The sequence below is a fragment of the Aethalodelphis obliquidens genome, unplaced genomic scaffold, assembly GCF_003676395.1.
Source record: "Aethalodelphis obliquidens isolate GAN/ISIS:26980383/991018 unplaced genomic scaffold, ASM367639v1 scaffold16, whole genome shotgun sequence".
In the NCBI taxonomy this organism is placed as follows: Eukaryota; Metazoa; Chordata; class Mammalia; order Artiodactyla; family Delphinidae; genus Aethalodelphis; species Aethalodelphis obliquidens.
The window spans coordinates 20,917,082-20,931,261 of NW_020837960.1; the positions used below are offsets into that span (position 1 = coordinate 20,917,082).

The following is a 14,180-nucleotide window of genomic DNA, read 5'->3' on the forward strand; positions in this document are numbered from 1 at the left end:
GCAAAGGCATGGAGGCATAATATGGCACATCAGATACTGAATATTATTTGTAGTTCAGTGTAGCTGCAGTGTGAATTGGAGAAGGAAACTGTACGAAAGAGAGTAGCAATAACAGATGACTCTGAACAGTTCAAAGACCAGGTCAAGGGCCACAGATGTCATGAGAAGTATACATTTTTGTTCAGTGGGATTTTGATTAGTGGAACTACATGATCATATTTCCATGTCACAAAGCTCATTACAACGAAAGTGTGGAAAAGGAAATGGAGACTAGAGGCTTTTATAATAGCATATACGAGAAACTGAGGGCTTTAGATCATGGAGATGGCTATGAGATTATATTCTGTAAACAGAATCAATTGAATTTTATGATTGGTTTGCTAAGGCAAGATAAAGGCGAGAATCTAATGAGTTTCAAATGCCTGGCTTAGGTAGTTAGATGTGGCTAATAGTTTGGACAGATTGAGCTCTTTGAGAATGTTTATTTCAATTAATGGTTTAATTAAACAGCCTGGTTTAAATAGTGATTTACCCATCCCCGGCACTATGAGAGGGTACTTCCAGAATTTCTGTATTGGAGGGGCTTATAGGCGAGTCTGGTGGGAAGAGCAGGTTACTGGGGAGCTAATCTTGTAGCTGCGTCTGCAAGACACACAAGGTTCAAAAACATAAATTGTCTGATGGGGCTGATGAACGCGGAGCCATAGTCCCACTCCCACCAAGCCACCCTGTGGAGTCACACCAGACTCATAATTACCTTTATTTGATTGGTTTTTACTTAATGTCCTACAATCATACCATATTTACACCATTAGTAAGTAATGCCATTCATGATTACACACATACTTGGTACTCTGAAATGAGAATTTAGGCCTGACACATTTCTCTTATATTTTTACATTTATAATTCAATATAGATCTAGTATATTGTGAAAAAGATAGTGAAAAATTCTCCCAGTATGGTATGGAGAGTTCCAAAGTCAAACAAGGAGTCAAATTTTAAATCTCAACCTCTTTAAGCCTCTTTCTTCTTCAGTAAAATGGGAATAATTTGGCATTGTTGTGAAGAATGAGACGTGAAAGTAAATATCAAAATATTTGATGTTCAATACATATTGAAACTGTGTATTCATATTCAATACATATTTGTGCACTACATTTCTTTTAGATGAGTTACACATGTAAATTATATATGTATATATATATACCCACTAATTCCATAGGTAAATACATAAAATAGATATATGTATACATACACATATATATGACTTACATATGTAATACACAGTTTATAAATAGCCTTGGGAACACTAATATTTGGTCAGTTAATTTATAAGTGCTCCATTAGAGTACATAAATGCTTTCAAGTTACAAATATTTCTAGGTCTTTGGGTAAAGACATGGTGGGTATTTTTAATGTCTTAATTTGGGGACCGGGGAGCTTAAATTGGACTGAGTTTTCTTCCCACTGGCTTTTCTTTCAAATAACTAATCTTAAGAAATAAAATATCCAAAAAACTATTGGACGTGGAACACTTTAAAAGGAGGCTTTACTACCGGTGAGTGAGAGAGACTGTTATAGCATCTCTGCACTTAGCTACTGGAGGAACAAGCAGTGGGATGTACACTTCCCAAGATTCTAGAACATATTCTAGTTACTCTGACCCCTTACACTGCATTTTGTTCCTCTACAAAGTGAAAAGTTATCATTAATTCTCAAACTGAGCTGCAAAACAGAAATCATCAGGACTGCTTTTATAAACAGAAATTCTTATACATCATTCCAGATTAATGAGTAAGAACTTTAGGGGTGGCTTCCAGAAATCTGTATTTATAATTTCCGAGGTGATTCTGATAATCACCCCAGGTTTATTTAGGACCCACCAACCTACACACTTACTATAGACACTGTAACTTGAATTTTTTTCCAAATGGACTGGCATTTGGAAATACATATTCATTTCTAAGACCTATAGCCATTAATCATTTTTGCCCTTTGTTTTTTTTTTGGCTACATTTGTTATATACTGGCTCAAAAGGTGTGCTAATTAAACACTAATAATAAGAGTAGACAATATGGTTTATGGTATAAGAAAATGTATTTTCACAAGAGTACCAATAAAGCATTTAAACTAAATACAACACTTCAAAACATTCTGCACAAAGAAGTTACAGATCACATTTATTTAATAACAAAACGCCTAGTTCTTTAAGAAAATATTTTTTAAGACCTTACTGCAATACAATTTTCCAACCAAAGAACAAAAATATTAAACAAATTATGGTAGAAGACATCATAAAACTTATTAATGTAACAAATTAGGCAGAATTTTGTGCTAGAAACAATGGGAGAAATCTAAATAAAACAAAAACTGCAGAAAACTGGGTATTCATAAATTTCTGGTTAACTGAGGCTTAATGTTGTTAAAGACCAGGAGTCTTTAAGCGTCAGACTTTGTTTATAAAGAATTCCCCAAACATTAGCAACATACTACCTCAGCACAATTTTTTTTCCCTTTACAATTCAGAATCGTGCTGTTCATTTGTCAAATATATGAACAATATCTAGTTACTTCCTTAAACTTAACCAATATTACTCTTCGGATACTGATTCTGTTGCATTGTTTTTCTCCCAATGAACCTAGAGCCTATGCATACTTGGATAAAAACTGGTCTTAGAAATACTTTATTCATGAATAATTCTACACATATTCATTGAAGGCCTACATTTCCAGGCCTAGAAAGAGCAAGACAGACACCAGGCCTGCCTCCAGAGCTTACCATCTAGAATACAGCAAGTCAAGCACTGGTTCTCAATCACTACGAGCCTTCGTTTCACCTTTCAAGATGTGCATAGATATTGATGTCCTCTCTAAAGGCAAACTAAATCTTCCCTTATGCATATCATTCCTTAGATTCTCTATGGGGAATTTTGAAATCTGTATGTTGACAAGGCCTATGCTTTGCTTTCTGTGATTGCCTTCTGCTCCTTATAACAATGTCAAGTATTTTATTTTCCTTTCAGTTCTTCCCAGCACAGCCTGTGCGGTTTTGTCCATACAGTTTGGCCTTTTCTGTGACACTCGTTACAGCTTTCTGCTCCCCTTCATTTTTGTTTCTTTCCTTCTTACTAGAAGCCTGGTCATCTGGGCTTCCCCATCTTCCTTTCCTAGCTTCTTATTCACTCCAGTAACTGATCTTAACACTTCCTTAAATGTTGGGTCTTCTGTAAGTAGAATTAGTGAGCATTTCAATTAGCATTTCCTTGAGCTCTGTTGTGAACGTCAGATCCTCTTTACGACAATGCTTTCTCCCTGAACGCTATTTAGATATATTATCCTCAAAAAGATGGTTTCTTGAGGATTCCTGTTTTGAAGGTTTTTTTAAAAAAGAGATCAATAGAGGAATGCATAAGTCAGCAACTGATGCTTCTACTTCAGTCTCAATTAAACCCTTTGGCGTGGGATACCAATGTCACACGTAAGGGGCTAGATCGAAAATTCAAGTTTTGGCTCTTTGATTTTTAAATGAAAGTTTATAAGAACTCAAGAAGTCTGAAAACTTCAAAGCAAGCTAAATGATAAAAAGATAGCTATTCGTTGATGTGATCCTTTATCATAAACGATATTAATGAAGAATTCAACTATTTTTGTGTCTCCAGGTCAGATGCTATCAAGCAAATTGCCACGTATGGATTGATAATCTTTTTACACTATTAACTCAAAGACAAATAGGAAGATTCAGTAAATATTAATTTTCCAAATGTTCTAAGAATCATCAGAAGCATCCTCCAGTTATAAGACACAGCTGGATAATCCATTTACCCCCAGTGAACTACCTGTGTGTGCTGTGAGGTAGTAACGTGATCTTCTGTGGTGATGACACCCTCAACAGAGAAGTGTCCCCTCTTCACGTGAAGAGTGTGAATAACAAGAAGGGACAGAGAGTCACCTTTCATTACTTCATCAACTATTGGTGTCTTCATAGGATTTCAAATGCCTGATTCCAATTTTACAACAATAACAATAACAATATTTATTCTGGAAGGGGATTTTATGTTCCAAGCAGCAGATATTAACAACTTCCAACACGATCTCTAGGAATTATTCGCAGTTCTGAACCGTGCTTTAGAAAAACATTTCCTATACAAACAAACAAAACAAAAAGTTAGGTATTTAAAAAATGACACACTATCTTAACATTTCAACAATTATTATGTAAAAGAAACAAAGGAGTGTCAAGTAGGTACAAAGCTCAAAGATCATTAGAACCCGAGTCCAGGCTTAAGTCTTGTGCCTACCCCTCTCACATCTTCACAACCCAACTAATGTTTGAAAATTTTAAATAAGAACACTACCCAAGGAACTACTACCAAAACCAATCATCAAATAAAACATAAGGTAATTTAACCATCAATACTCACTTTAAGAGGGGCAGGAAAAATAATAAATCTAAATCTACCCCAAGTGACAGAAGTTTAGAAACCCTGACCTACTTTGGGTCTGCGTTGCCTGCTGAGATTTTCTTCACACCTCGTGATGCCCACAATTCAATTTTATAGGGTAATCCAACAGGCAACATGTCAGAGTAAGCAATAATTCAAATTAATATAACTACCAAGCATTTCTAGAGTAGGAAAAGCAAAACCTTAAAACCTAAGTTTAAAGGCATCTATACAACAAAATGCCTCATGATTCTCAAAAAACAGACTTTTTAATTTAATAAAATTATACACTTAAAACAACTGATTTATGTAAAAAGAAATTATTTAAAATTCCTCTTCATTTGCTGTATGGCTAAATTTCAAGCCCAGGACCTAGGAGGACAATATAATTTTGTAGAAGTACTTTAGAATATTAATAGTTTAAAAATAACTACTTCTCAAGATTGAGGTTACATTATATTAAATCATGCTTAATTTCAAAATATTATAATTAGACTATAAGCTAAGGAAGGTACATCTAACACAAATATACAACTGTCTGTTAAGATGTTTACTTTTACCCTTCCTGCTTGTTAGGACATCAATATTTAGCACTGTATAATGGTAACAGCTTGAAACTCTGAGTGTAGACCAGGCCCCATGAAATTTAAATGACTGTACTTCTTTAAAATAGCCAGCACTTATTGAATGCTTACTATAAATAATGCAAACTTTTAAGCACTTTACATGTACTACCTCACCACTACCTTATGACGTAGCTCAAAATCATTATTCCCACAAGAGCACAATCTTCAGACTTTTTGTTACATGTATTAAATACCTTTAAAGCTTATTGGTCAGGTTTTCTCTTTCTTGTAGCCAAAAGCATACATAACCGATACATAGAAAGAAACGAAGTACTTACACACATAGGTAAAGACTGCTATACAATCCCTAAAAATCAACTATTACCTTGGTTAAATCCTATCAAGTCTAATTAGAATGAATTAAATATTCAGTATCAATTGATAAATATGGCCTCATCACACCTCCATGGATTTCAGATACTCACCAGCAGTCTGTGCAGGATTTATTCCTATTCCATCTAGAAAATAAGTCGTAAAATCATCTAAGTTATTTCTAAAGCTAAAAGGCTTTAATAGTAACAAGAAGAACTGTGCCAAAAAAGTGCTGCTGTGTACACAGGCATAAGCCAAACAGTTATACTGAGAACACGAATGACAATCTGTCAGGTGAGTTATCTGTTGAAATCTCTCACTATTATGTATTCACACATATTGCTGGATTAGACAAGAACATCTGTCAACACAATGCTCCTGGTAAGTTTTACAAAGAAGATAGTTTCTTATACTATTTTGCCGCATTCAGTGAAAAATAAAGCCAAAACACCTTAGGTATGTCATTAATCATTTAATATTGCTCTGAGGCATCAAATCCTAAGGCTGAAGAGCCCACGTAGTGATGTAAATTCCACTGACACTTGATAAAAGTTTACAAAGCACTTTCCCAATAGCTATTCATTTGTGAATTTAGAACTTTCCAGAAAAGTAAGATAGCTCTCATCTAAATACAAACACATTTCAATGTGACAGCATGCAGAATGTTTCAGAATGAGAAATTCCATCATATCTAAACTAAATCATACTAATTATTGCACATTAAAGCCACCTTCTTGGGCTTCCCTGGTGGTGCAGTGGTTAAGAATCTGCCTGCCAACGCAGGGGACACAGGTTCGAGCCCTGGTCCAGGAAGATTCCACATGCCACGGAGCAACTAAGCCCGTGCGACACAACTACTGAGCCTGCGAGCCACAACTGCTGAAGCCCGTGCGCCTAGAGCCCATGCTCCGCAACAAGAAAAGCCACCACAATGAGAAGCCTGCGCACCACAATGAAGAGTAGCCCCCGCTCACTGCAACTAGAGAAAGCCCGCGCGCAGCAGCGAAGACCCAACGCAGCCAAAAATAAATAAATAAAATAAATAAAACATTAAAAAAAAAAACCTACCTTCTTTTAGTCTATCTTAACTAATCCCGAACCACTCACCAGTACCTGTGAATATTACTTTGTATTCTTGAAAGATAATAAGCGTTCCCTGCAATCTTTATTCCTCATCTTGTTTCAGTATTTTCTCATAGGGCTATTTCCATTAAACTTAATTATTAGTAGTATCCTAAGATATTCAGAATTTAATTTATATATCTAACTGGATAAAATCCTCATTATTGCAGTCCAAAAGAAATTGTTTTCTATCAGGAAAGCAATAACAAGGTATAGCAAAGGTACATTCCTGCTTAGCTTCCTATATTCTAAAAGCATTTATCAATATAACTTATTAAAAAAAAAACCCAAAACCCCTTTTTAAATGACATGTTATTTTTAATAATTTGTCATGAAGTTATAAGGACACAAAATATTATCAAGTGCTGTACTATATAACAAAAGCACAAAAAAAATGAAAAGAGACAATTATGAACAATAACCTTGACTTAGTGTTTACAATCAAGTATATCATTTATCTTGATATAAGTTTTAGCCTTTTACATTTAAGTCAATTTTAACTAATTTGGTTTCTTATAAACAATTTCTGTAACTCAAAGTTAATACATAGTTTTAAAATGAATTCTTACCATTGGTAATAATTGCACTTGTTGCTGCAGGAACTTTAAACTAAAAGGGAGTAAAAGATAAAAAATACATATATATATATATAACATTAACTATGAAAGATGGTTAGCAAGGATAGGGTACATATAATCAACTCTATAATTCTAAAATGTGGTTTATCTTTTAGGATAAGTAACATCATCAAAGAATACTATAACTTGCTTTATCTTTAAAGGGCAACACTGTTCTCTAAATACTGCATTTCATTGTATCTAGGACACCATACATTGTAAAATGCATCTTTTTTATGCACTACAAAAAAAGAAAAACACTGTCAATGAATCTATGACCCAATATTTACTCTTTCAGACTTAGATATGATTTACTCTTGTCATATATAATGCTCAGGCATAAGCAAAAATAAAAGCAAAGCAACTGCTTAGAATATTCCTCAAATTTCTTTGTGGAAATAGTAAGTTCAAACAAATGCTCTCTTGTGTTTAATGGGAGGCCAACCAAGGCTCATATTCCTTCCTCAAGTTCTCCTTAAATGATTTGCTGACTTAAACCTCATGGGATTGCAACAGTCCAATTATGCCACCAGGAAATACCTCTAAGTACAAGTAGGTGCAGGTGATGTCAGCTAGACAATTATGTGACTGCCACATGGCCAAGCATGACAGGAAGACTCCACTGAGATGTAAAAAGAAGAGCTTTCTGAATCAATGAAATGTGGTATGGAGCTTATCAGTAGCTAAAAGGTAGAATTCTCCTCTTAATGCTCCAGAGACCAGTATTTGTCAAAGTGTGTTCATGTCCTCACAGTTCATTCTTCCAACAAATATTAATTAAGCACTTCTACGTCATGGACTAACTTTATAAATATTAGTTGAGTTTTGTAATTAAATAAGTTTGGAAAACATTAAGTTAAACTACTAGTCTTTTCAAAACCCTTTAATACGAGGCTAATATAGTTTATTTAACTCCAGGCAAAAAAATAGTCAATAATGTGTTTCCCATACTTTTGGGCCACTGATCCCAGTTTTTAATGTTTTTTTTTTGGTGGTTCTGGTGGTCTGGGGAAAACACTCTCTCTGGGAAATGCTGCTCTTGGTATTTATAGTGGTCACATATCATAGTTGAGAAAAACAACTAAAAGCTTATTTTAATTTATGAATTGAACAACCAAGTTTTAAAATAAGAACTTAACTATGCATAAGAACAATTACTTGTTACGGGCTTATGTACCTAAAAAACAAATAATTTTACTGTTCATATCGCACATTCTTAAGTGTAAGTGTCCTCTTAAAAGTTTTAAAAATTTTAAATAAACCTAATTTAAAGTAACTTCAAAATGTACTTTAATAAATTTAAAAATACTTCAAAAGTTTTTATAGAGGCTGTAATACTTATTAAAATTTTATCAAACACCTAAATTAATTATAGGCAATTTCAGATGTCTAAAACTTGAATATGACAAAGTTTCTATTTGTTATTCTTAGTTATGTCCATTTTAAGATAAGCTATGCGTTTTCTTAGTGGTAACATATTTTGTGACATTAAAAATCAAAAGCAACTGCAGACATAATTTCTTCCTTTTCCAGCACGTAGCAGCAAGGGTTAAACTGACATCTGGGGAAGCATTACCAGTGATGTACATACAGCAACTACCACTTCTGTCTACAGTACTGACAAGTTTTTTCCCAGATGCAAAGTGCACTTTATGTTCCTCAGCTGTCATTCATTCCTATCTCATATCCCACATGTCTTATAATTTAGGATGTTAAGAGGCTCTTTCAGGTTTGACAACTCATTCTTTAGTTAAATTAATTCCCAGTCATATGCTGGGGGATTTTATTTTATTTTTTATTAAGAGAATTTTACTAGGGATTTATATCCACAGACTTCTGGTTTCTTAAGTCAAATCTTGTTCTTACTGAAAGAGTCTACAATGTCATCTTGTGAAAGGCCTTCTCACTGCTGCCTTAAAGCTATATCCTTTCTAAGTGTGTAACACTCGTGATTCATTATAATTAAAAGGTACACTAAAACCTTAATCAATACATGTGGTTGCGTGAAGTTTGTTCATTTTCTGCTGCACACGTTAGGATTTTCACAAGCTTTACTAGAAGACCCAGATCACAACAATGCCTTTGCCTTGTAAAAGGACACACTATAAAATAAGTACAAAATTTAATAATAAATATTAATTATAGCTTGAAGAAATCTACTTCTCAAATTGGAATCTGTGGAACCTGCTAGGCCACAAGCAGGAGCATTTCAACCAAGTGATCTGTGTAGCAAAAAGTAATGATGCTGTGTTCAGATTTGTTCCCCACCTCTTTTTAATTATTCTTTCTGCATGAAGGATAGATCAAAATTGACAATAAAGCAAGTAATACCACTTTTCAGTTTAACTCTGAATGAGTGATGAACGATGGCAGTGGTCCCTGACAATAGTTTATAAGGAGCCGGAAGCACTAATGGGCTGGCTGATTTTCCATTAATTCCTTAAGTACAGGGCCGGACTATGGATTAAGCCGGTTTCTTATTTATTTAATTACTGAATTTTTTTCTGTGACTGTAAACTTGTAAGATTTCGAACGAAATATTCTGAGTTGGGTTACTCTGTACCTGCACTGCACCTTTAACTCCACAAAATTTTAGTAACTGCTATTATATTTTTACACAAAATCACTTAATCAGGTAGGAACGGTAGGCATTAACTATTCCCATTTTACACATTAAGAAATTTAAGGAAGAAATTCGTGGGCTGGCCCCACGTCAAACAGATAATTAATGACACAGTTAAAAGAGGAATGCTAAGTCTCCTAAATCACATTTTCAGGTTACTTCCACCAGACCAAGTTTCTCTTCTAATTGTTAAGTCCAACGAGTTACTTTACAGATGCCTCTGATAAAAAATTCTGATGAAAAAATTTTATTTCTTAAAAACAGAAACCCAAACATATCTTTAAAAACACTTTTAAAAACAATAAATTTTACGGACAGTCCACATGCTTTATAGAGAAAATCTGAAAACTAAGATAAATATATAATAAAATTGTACTTCTAGAATCAAAGCTAGTAAAACACAGGCGTACAGATTACAGTGATATAATGTTTTTTTAAAAAATTGACATATCATCACTATCTTTTCAATTTCAATAAAAATTCTCCTTATAATTTTCCATGATTCATTAAATAGATGTGTCCATTTAAGTCATTCTTTTATCGGTGAGTCTCAACTTTCACTCTACTTTTATCTATAAGTGAGGCTTAACTTTTTGACAGCGTAAACCTAGTAATGAACCCATGTGGCAGTGGTGGGTCAAGATGCATGCAGATTTTTGAGACACATCACTAAACTGCACTCTCTACAGGTTGTTCCAATTTCTGTACTTACTTCTTCTGCTGCAAACTTTAAGACTGCTGTAAAAGGTGTACTTTCAGGAACACTGAGTCTGCAAGAATTAAAAAGAATCTTTTAAAAGGCTGAGTTTTTTTTAGGTCCTCTGTTACTTATTTCGGCTACTGACAAAGCTGTCTTTTGAGTCTGACGTTGACGTATTATGATTGCACACTATGTTCATTAACTCTACCAAGAAAGAAAGCAATTATTAGCCTTATTGCTGAGATGGTGCCCTCGGCTCCGCTTGAAAATGAATAACCTACATAGGTGTGGATTTGTACATGCTTCATACTTTGATACAAACAGGTCTAGCATGTAGGTTGCTTCTTGTTTCTAGAGATGGGTTTCAAAAAGTTGAATCTCTCCTCAGTCTTCAGTACACTTTGCCGCCTCCAGTTCATCCCATGCAAGAATGTGATCATTTTCATTAGAAGAAGAGGCTACCTGGGAAGCATCATCAGATCATAAGTCTTTTCACGAAGCTTTCTGTGAACTTTCAATCATCAAGTCTAAAATAGTAGTCCAAGTTGATGAAAATGAGTATGTTTACTATGGCGAGATGTTCAGTGATTTTCCACCTTTATGTCATTTGAAAATGGGCTCACTCAATACAAACGTTTCAGAGAGTGATGTGTGATTTTGTTAACTGACCTGTACAGTGGCAAGTATATTAAAGAGCACCAATAAACAGTCAATCCGCATCAATTTTCCAACTTAAACACTAAAAAATAATTGACATTATACCTTAAGAAAGCACTCAAAGACACAGAAATAAGTTAAATAAGATTAATAAGAGTCCTAATGTAAAATAAATTACAATGATTAAAGATCAAATCCTCTTTCAAAGTAGGGAAAGCTAACATTTCTCTTTGAAACTTCTCTATTTGTCACCACTGTATTGTTCTCTAACGACTTAATACCAACTACTACTATATAACACCCTCAGGTATATGTACCATCCCCTCACTTAGTCTACAGATCTACTGCTGAATATAAAAATCATTGTATCTGACACAGCACATTACAGCGACTTTCAGTAAGGAAAGTGTTAATAGATTTCTCAGCTGCCCTAGTCCACTCCCCCCAAATAATGCTAAAGAGTGAAAATAGATGTCATTTTTTTCCCTTTCCTTTTTTATATGGAATAAAAAGAGAGAAAAACAAAATTCTAAAGGATAGCCACTTGATTAAAAAATATCTAATAAACTGGCAATGTAAAAGTTTACAAAGCTGGGAACAGTACTTTGCAAGTATTTCTGTAGTTTATTTATAGTTTAGAACCTGAGACTCACTGTCCTAAAACTCTAGAGGAGAACTTCTTAAAGTTTGTGGTTTCAATTCACTTTTGGACTAGAGACTGAAAATGTCCTTGTATCATATAATAAAATGTCATGTTGATATTCATTAACATAAGTTTCTATCTGCATATTAAATTGGTGAGACTGTCCAAATAAAATCCAATAATACAGAAAATAAAAACATATTTTAGTGCATGTTCTAATTAGCAGAAAATTGCAGAGGGACTGGGAGTTACTGCAACTCCAGAAACCTTACCTAGATTTGAAGCTCTTGTGTTTGCCAGTCACATCATTTTGTAAAACTTACGCTTACATTACATTGGTGTTTTGAAAAAATAGGAACTATCCTGCATATTAAAATGAACTTTTAAAGTAAATTACTGGCAAAGTTTGTTTTTTTAATAAATATTTCACATAAACAGAACCATGGCATAACTTGACAAGTGTTATTATAAAGAATAAAAACAAAGTTTCTATAGGACACTAGGGAAGGGTGAAATGAACTCCCTAGATCATCACAGAAATTGTCTCAGAGGTGAAATTTTGATCATTAAAGGATACTGTCAGGAAGTGGTAGTCACAAAACTACATTAGAAGCACACAGGAGAACGTGTGCCAGACAGGGAGGATCCAAAGACTTGCTTGTCAATTTGGGAACAGGATGGCTGAAACTTTGATTAAGTGATGGTGGTGGTAAGTAGCCGGGGGTGGGGTGAGGAGGAACGGGGGGGGGGGGGGAGGAAGACTGGAAACACTGGAATTAGACTGAAAGAGCCAAAGGTGTTTTTTAACGCATCCTGTGTATGAAAGAGAATGTTTGATTTCAACATTTCTATAACCAAGTAGCAATACCAACAGGGAATCTATCAACAAACAAAAAAACAAAACAAACAATAAAAACCCAGACATTCCCCCGAATAAATCCAGGACTGAAACATCTTTCTTAGAATTCAACTATTAGCAACTCAAGGAACATTTCTCTATCGAAGTATGTATTTACCTGCCTGACAAGTGAAAAGTGGCCTTAAAAAGTTAAAGCATGTTTTCCCACAAATCTCAGAGCTGCTTTTACTAGTACTCAAATACTAGATACCATTACTTTGAATAGGAAACATAACATAATGACCCTGACACACCCATACATGTGTTGTGTCTATTTTATATACACATACCCATACGCAAATTACACATACATACAACTATACACACACTGAACTAGAAGTGTGCTGCTAAATTCATTCAGTCAACACATACTGAGTGAACTGGTACCACGTTCCAGGCACTCTTATAGACACCGATGCTGTTCTACTCCTTCATCTTTCTCCCTCCCGCCTTCTTATTCTTTTTTTTCTAGAGCCAACTTACACGTTGATGAAAACAATCCAATGTAAAGGGAGAAATCAAAGATGAGAGAGGGAGTAATCTCTCTACTTTGTGAAGCCCAACTATCGAGTGAGTCACACTCAACGAGTATCAGGAGCCTGACTGTTCTAGTAATTTCGGAACCCGGACTGGGATGCTTTCCCTTACTTCCTCTAACAGCTGGTCAAAGTGGTGAAAGGCCTTTCTCATCACGAGCAGATTGAGACTGTTTTAAGGACGCCAGCAAATCACCAGAGCCCCGTCCACACGTCCTCCCACTCCGTCAGCCCCCAAAGAAAGCTCGCAAATCACCAGCAACGTTCCCAGCACACATATCCGCACAGCCCCGCGCCTGGGCAAGCTGACACTTACAGGATATCTCAGTTCGAGTGGGATGTGGGAAGCTCAGGGGAGGAAAGGAACGCGGACCACTGGTGTGGAAGCTGCGGGGAAGGCTCATATCGCGCAGCCCATAGCGACCCCCCCACCCCCCGCGACCGAGCTACTCACACTTTGTACGGCAGCCGCGGGTCCGACGTCAGTGTAATCTTAAAGGAAACCTTCGACCTGTGGAAGAGAGCGGGAGAGTTAAGGTCGGGCAGCGGGACGGGGGACTGGGGCGGGTGGAAAGCAAACACTTACATGGTGCTGCCGGTCTGGACACGAACCTCACTCCAACTCCGTCCACCAGCCTCACTTCCTCTGCGGCGTCTGGCCCTACTCAGGTCCACGTCTCCCGCGGCAAGCTGGGGTCCTCCAAGGTTGCTGGTGTCCAAGGCACTGCCTGAAAAATCGGGCCCAGATGCTCTCGCTGGGCGGCGCCTACAAGCTACAGATAGCTACTGCTTTTTCATGTATATCTCTGAAACAAAATTGCGGATCGTTTGGAATGAATATTCTTCTAATTGCATTTATTTTCTTCTGTATTTTCAGACAGGCACAGACAGAGACAGCAGGACTCCAGGTCCCAGCTTGCCGGTTGGGTCGGAAGTAAGGGTCCCGGGAGGCGGGCGAAGAGCGGGGCGGTGGGCGGGGCTGGAGGCGGGCGCTCTCCCAAG

At 36.0% G+C, this 14,180-nt stretch overlaps 1 protein-coding gene across 8 annotated transcripts; it reads right to left on the reverse strand.

The window, feature by feature from the left end:
• Positions 1-467: 467 nt before the first annotated feature.
• Positions 468-13,870, reverse strand: UFM1 (ubiquitin fold modifier 1). Of its 8 annotated transcripts, none has more exons than XR_003434793.1 (8): positions 13,765-13,870; positions 13,633-13,689; positions 10,457-10,514; positions 7,074-7,113; positions 5,496-5,528; positions 4,496-4,583; positions 3,839-4,142; positions 471-642 (listed from the first exon to the last, which is right to left on the reverse strand). XR_003434793.1 is itself a non-coding variant. In XM_027116456.1 (8 exons), exons 3-8 carry the CDS (start codon positions 10,775-10,777, stop codon positions 4,097-4,099), a joined length of 288 nt encoding a protein of 95 aa, XP_026972257.1. In that variant the 5' UTR covers positions 10,778-10,906; positions 13,633-13,689; positions 13,765-13,820; the 3' UTR covers positions 2,081-4,096. The 8 variants fall into 8 exon arrangements, 7 of the variants coding, with proteins under 7 accessions (XP_026972262.1, XP_026972257.1, XP_026972256.1 ...); XM_027116456.1 differs by lacking the exon at positions 471-642 and adding an exon at positions 10,755-10,906 and having other exon boundaries at positions 2,081-4,142; positions 13,765-13,820; XM_027116455.1 differs by lacking the exon at positions 471-642 and having other exon boundaries at positions 2,081-4,142.
• Between the last annotated feature and the right edge of the window lie 310 nt (positions 13,871-14,180).